At 26.1% G+C, this 4854-nt stretch overlaps 1 protein-coding gene across 1 annotated transcript; it reads left to right on the top strand.

Annotated features, from left to right (window-relative positions):
• Positions 1 to 1517: 1517 nt before the first annotated feature.
• On the top strand, positions 1518 to 2261 carry LOC145841702 (kelch-like protein 7). Its single transcript, XM_082949053.1, has one exon. The coding sequence runs from the start codon at positions 1518 to 1520 to the stop codon at positions 2259 to 2261; it is 744 nt and encodes a 247-aa protein (XP_082805179.1).
• Positions 2262 to 4854: the final 2593 nt, after the last annotated feature.

Here is a 4854-nt window from a genome sequence, read left to right on the forward strand (position 1 = left end):
GTACTCACTTTACCCTCCGACTATAATTCTTCACATCTTTATGTGTTAAGTTCCAAGTTTAAAAGTTTAATGGCTGTTGTTTCATTTCTATTCAAGATAGATTACATACTACTTTTTTATATTAAAGCGCTTAACCTCTTTCTCAAACATAATAACTTAATAAACTACCTTTATAATACAAATAAAATAGCTGACTTAATCTTCATATATATTGCTGCGAGGTAGTTATTAGATGTATTTTGTTAAGTTATTGACAACGGTAAAATTTGAATCAATTATTCTTTCCATTAAAGTAAGTGGTTTGTTATGTGTGAGTTATATGATTGTAAGATTTATGTTATATTATGATTTGTTGTTTTTTTGTGTATATTAGTTTACTTTACTTAGTTTAGAATTAATAATTACACATAAAATATAGTTTTATAACAGTTGGATCTAACATTGGGTATTTTACCTATTATTAACCTGTAGAATCTGTATAATTTATTTTATTTTAATTTCAATGAAAACATGTATACACCTACTTTAATCTATGCATTATTCTTACATTACAGTAATTATCTTTTAACAGAACCCAGTTGAAGTGTGTTGATTAGTTAACACACAGAAACATATGTTTGTACAAAGGAAGATAACTGTATAGTTAGTTTTATTTATATTCAGTGAACTTGTTTAAATAGGATTTTTTGGTAGCAAACGGTTAAATCTATATTTTGAACAGTTATAATTGTTTTATATCCTAATATTCTTAATGATATAAATTTCGAAGGTAAATTTTAAAAATACATTGTTGTTAAGAAAAATATTTAAAGTTGCTTTAAAACCTATAAACAACTTTCGTTCATAACATAAACTTAAATTTTTAGGCAAAACAAAGAATAAACGATTAAAAGTGATTTCGATAGTCAAGTCAAGTTTATTGTTTTTAGATGAAAACAGTAAAGTATGCCTAGTAATGAACAAGAAAGTAAAAATTCAAAATGCTGCAATTTATTATCAGTTATCTAGACTTTTCTATTTACCAAGTCTTTACAAAAATATAATTAGCTATATAGAACGTTGTTTTAGCATGATAGTTGAAACAGAAAGCTTTCTAGAGTTGGATTTAAAAGCTATTTTTAAAATAATTGCAAGTTCTAGTTTACAAATCGATTCAGAAGTTGTAATTTACAATGCAGCAAATGATTGGTTAAATTACAACATAGAAGAACGTGGCAAATTTGCAAAACAATTGTTGTTAAAAGTTCGTCTCAATCTTTTACCAGATCACTGTTTAGAATATCTCTTAAATGAGTCTACATATATTTCTAGGAATGATGATTGTGTTGAAGTATTTAACAACAGAAATAGATTTTATCAGTTAAATTCTACAGTTTGTAATAAAAGTAGATACTGTTGTAAAAAAAATTTGCAATGTAATTATTTGTGGAGGACTTAGTTTTTCAAGAGATAGAGCCATTTGTCAAGTGAAACGGTTTGATGAAAACATTAACAAAAGACTTTCAAGTCTTCCGTCAATGATAGCAGAAAGATATACTTCTAAAGCAATTTATCTTAAAGGAGATATTTATGTTTTTGGTGGTTTTGATAGTAATCTCAGTCGTATAAAGTCTGTTGAAAAATATTCACTTAAGAAGAAAAGATGGAGTGTAGTAACTAATATACCTGATGAACGTCAAAACTTTTGTGCCTGTGCATTTATGGATAAAGTTTATATATTTGGAGGTAGTAATCCCGAACCTCCTCAAACATTAAGTTCTTGCCTTCAATTTGACACAAAACAATTAAAATGGAAAAAAGTTGCAGAAATGAACGAAATGAGACAAAGCGCAGCATGTGCAATATTTGAAGAAAAGATTGTTGTTTCAGGTGGATATAACAACTACAATATTACAAACACAGTAGAATCGTATGATGTTTTTGCCGATACTTGGACACAAATGCCAAGTATGGTTGTAAGGAGAAGCGAACACAGTTTAGTTTGTGTTAAAAGCAAGTTATTTGCAATTGGTAGTGCAAATTTTAACACGAATTGTGAAGTATTTGATAAAACTAGCAATATGTTTGTGGCATTTGAGACACCTAAATTTCATTCACTTGATGTTACAGCTGTTTCGATTGCGAGTAAAATATTTGTTCTTCATGATTATGAAGACCGTGTACTATGTTATGATGTTGATAAAGATGAGTGGACGGAAAATTCGTGTAAAGCTCTTCAAAATATTTCTGATTACTCAGCTGTCAGAGTACCTTTATATTAAAAACTAGAATACGCAATATACTAGTAAAATGATAGTGATACTTGAGTAAATATTGAACGCTGTGTAAATTGAAAGTGATTCTTAAAAATTATTTAAGTTAAAAAGTTCTAGTTATTTAGGTTTTAAATGTAAAGTTTTTTTAACTGAAATTTAAAGTTAGGATGTGTATTTTTTATTGCACACTATGCTTATTTGTTTTATTTTTATGATTTGTTCATGAATCAACATCAAATTACATGAGTTGAGTATAACTCAGTAAGTGGACTATAATTTCGTAAGGTTTTTAAACGACTTTTTAGCATTTTTTTTGTCGTTCAATAAACTATATATGCTTAAAAGACGATTTAATATAATCTCAAGTTCTTCAGATTTGTTTATACACGTGTCTTGACAATTATATAACTTTTCTTTAAATATACATATTTTTGATATTCGTGCACAAATATTTTCTACTTAATGATGCGTTTTAGTGTTTAATGGAAATAAATTCTTTTAGAATAGTACGTGTTGTATTGTGTCAATATTTATAAATAGATTTATGTTATATTTCAGACGTGTTATAAAGAAAATAAACTAATGACTACTAGTTATTTCATGCTGATTTATTGACAGTATTTTTATATTGTAACAGCTTAGTTATTTATATAACTTTAAATCACTTATTTCCTTAAACATATGCGTACTCTTTCGACGCAATTTTTAAGTACTTTTTTGTAATTTTTATAAATTAGTCACTTTATTTATAAAATTCTAATTTTATTTTTAACAAACAGATCAATGTTAATTGCTTTAAATTTTAAAGTTATTAGTGGTAGTTAAAGCAATCTTTGTAAATTTATTTGATTCCCTTTTGACGGCTTAATTGTTTAGAAAATAAATTTTTTAAGTATGCAGCAGGCAAAAACATATATTACTACTTTTAATTAATTTTTATACATGTGACTTGTTTTTGATAAGTACTAAAAACTTTTAACCAGCATTTTTTTTCTAAATTTAAGAAATATTTACCTTAATAATGTTGTTTATATATTTTTTATGATTCTAGAAAGACATTTAAAAAATTTATTATTTTAATTAAAATTCGATAACGACGTTTCACCCAAAATTTGGACCCTCAGGTCTGTAAAGTAAAATATGATGAATATGGATAACTTAATAAAAAATGTAAAATAATTAACTTAATTAGTTTATAAATTTTTTAAAAATCAATTATTCAATGCTATAGATTATTTGTAAACTTTTAACATCTCTTCTACTCTTTAAAATTATTGTTGATTTAAACAAAAATAAAAAAAAAATCATAAACAATCAAAGTACCTTATATTTAAAAATAATAATATTTTTATATAATTTTGGATGCTTACAGCAAAAATAGCTTATACGAACTCAAATCGAAAATAGCATTTAACAAATAAAAGTACGGTAAAGGTTAATAAGAAAAAACAATTAATAAAAATACGTTATTTTTTAAAATACAGTTTTCTAAAATGCGGGCAGGTGTAAAAAGGTTCTCATCTTTTAATTTAATTGCCTTTTTCTTTTGTTAGCCAGTGCTATTTCAAATTTCCGGGTTGCAAATTTTACAGATTTTACTTACGTTCTTTAATTTCTAAATCTTATGCATAATGCTCCATTTAAATTTGTACGTACGTTTTTGTTTTTTAATTTCCAAGTGTACTTAAAAAGTTATGTTCCTTTGTTTTCTTTGTTTTTTACGTCGCTAAAAAGCGTACCATCTCTTTTTAAATGAACCTTACGTATATTCTATTTACTATTTAATTTCGTTTTGTGTAGTAATTGTTGTCTTGTTTACTACATTCTCTTGCATGGACTTACTAATTAACGGGCAGGAGATTTTTCTGAGGCAGTTGTACATATTTTGTCTTGATCTTTCTTACAATTTGTTCTGTTTAGTACCTTCTTTATGTGTCGCCTAATAATGACTTGAAATTTTCAACACAACAGTAGGATAATTTGCAGTTGTTTATGTTAGAAATATTTTCCATGGTTTTTAAAACATTTATCAATTAGCTCTAAGAATTTTTCCAAATATTAGTAAAAACTGGTTGTCAAGAGGAGGTTTAAGAACATAATTTTTCTTGTTTTTTTAGATTTATAGGTTTGGTCTGTACCGCGTGAGCGGTAATTGTCTCTTTTTTACTTTCTTCTTTTTTCTCAAGCGATATAAAGTCAATAGTCTCGATTAATTGACGGTTCAGTTCTTTTAGTTTCTACTGCATTAAAGCGGTCTGAACTCAGTGCAGCTTTTCGCTGCACTTAAGTTTTAATGGTTTCAATCTTGTTGAAGTGATTTCGATTTTAGAATGTTTTTTGAGTTTGGTTTAAACATTTAGTGTTTAGTTCTTTTATTCGAGTATTGTCGTCTTTTAAAAGAATTGATAATTTGGTTTATTAGTGTAATGTTGTGCAGTTTTTTATCATCTTTTCGTTTCGCAAATTCATTGTAAATATAATCATGATCACAGATTCAAACTCAGTTTAAAATAGTATAAGTAACTGATTTATTAAATCTTTAGTAAATAGTAAGTAATTCATATTAGTTTATTTAAGACAATTATAATTTAAGCGTTAT

The sequence above is a fragment of the Thalia democratica genome, chromosome 7 (genome assembly GCF_965202585.1).
Source record: "Thalia democratica chromosome 7, ktThaDemo2.hap1.1, whole genome shotgun sequence".
In the NCBI taxonomy this organism is placed as follows: domain Eukaryota; kingdom Metazoa; phylum Chordata; class Thaliacea; order Salpida; family Salpidae; genus Thalia; species Thalia democratica.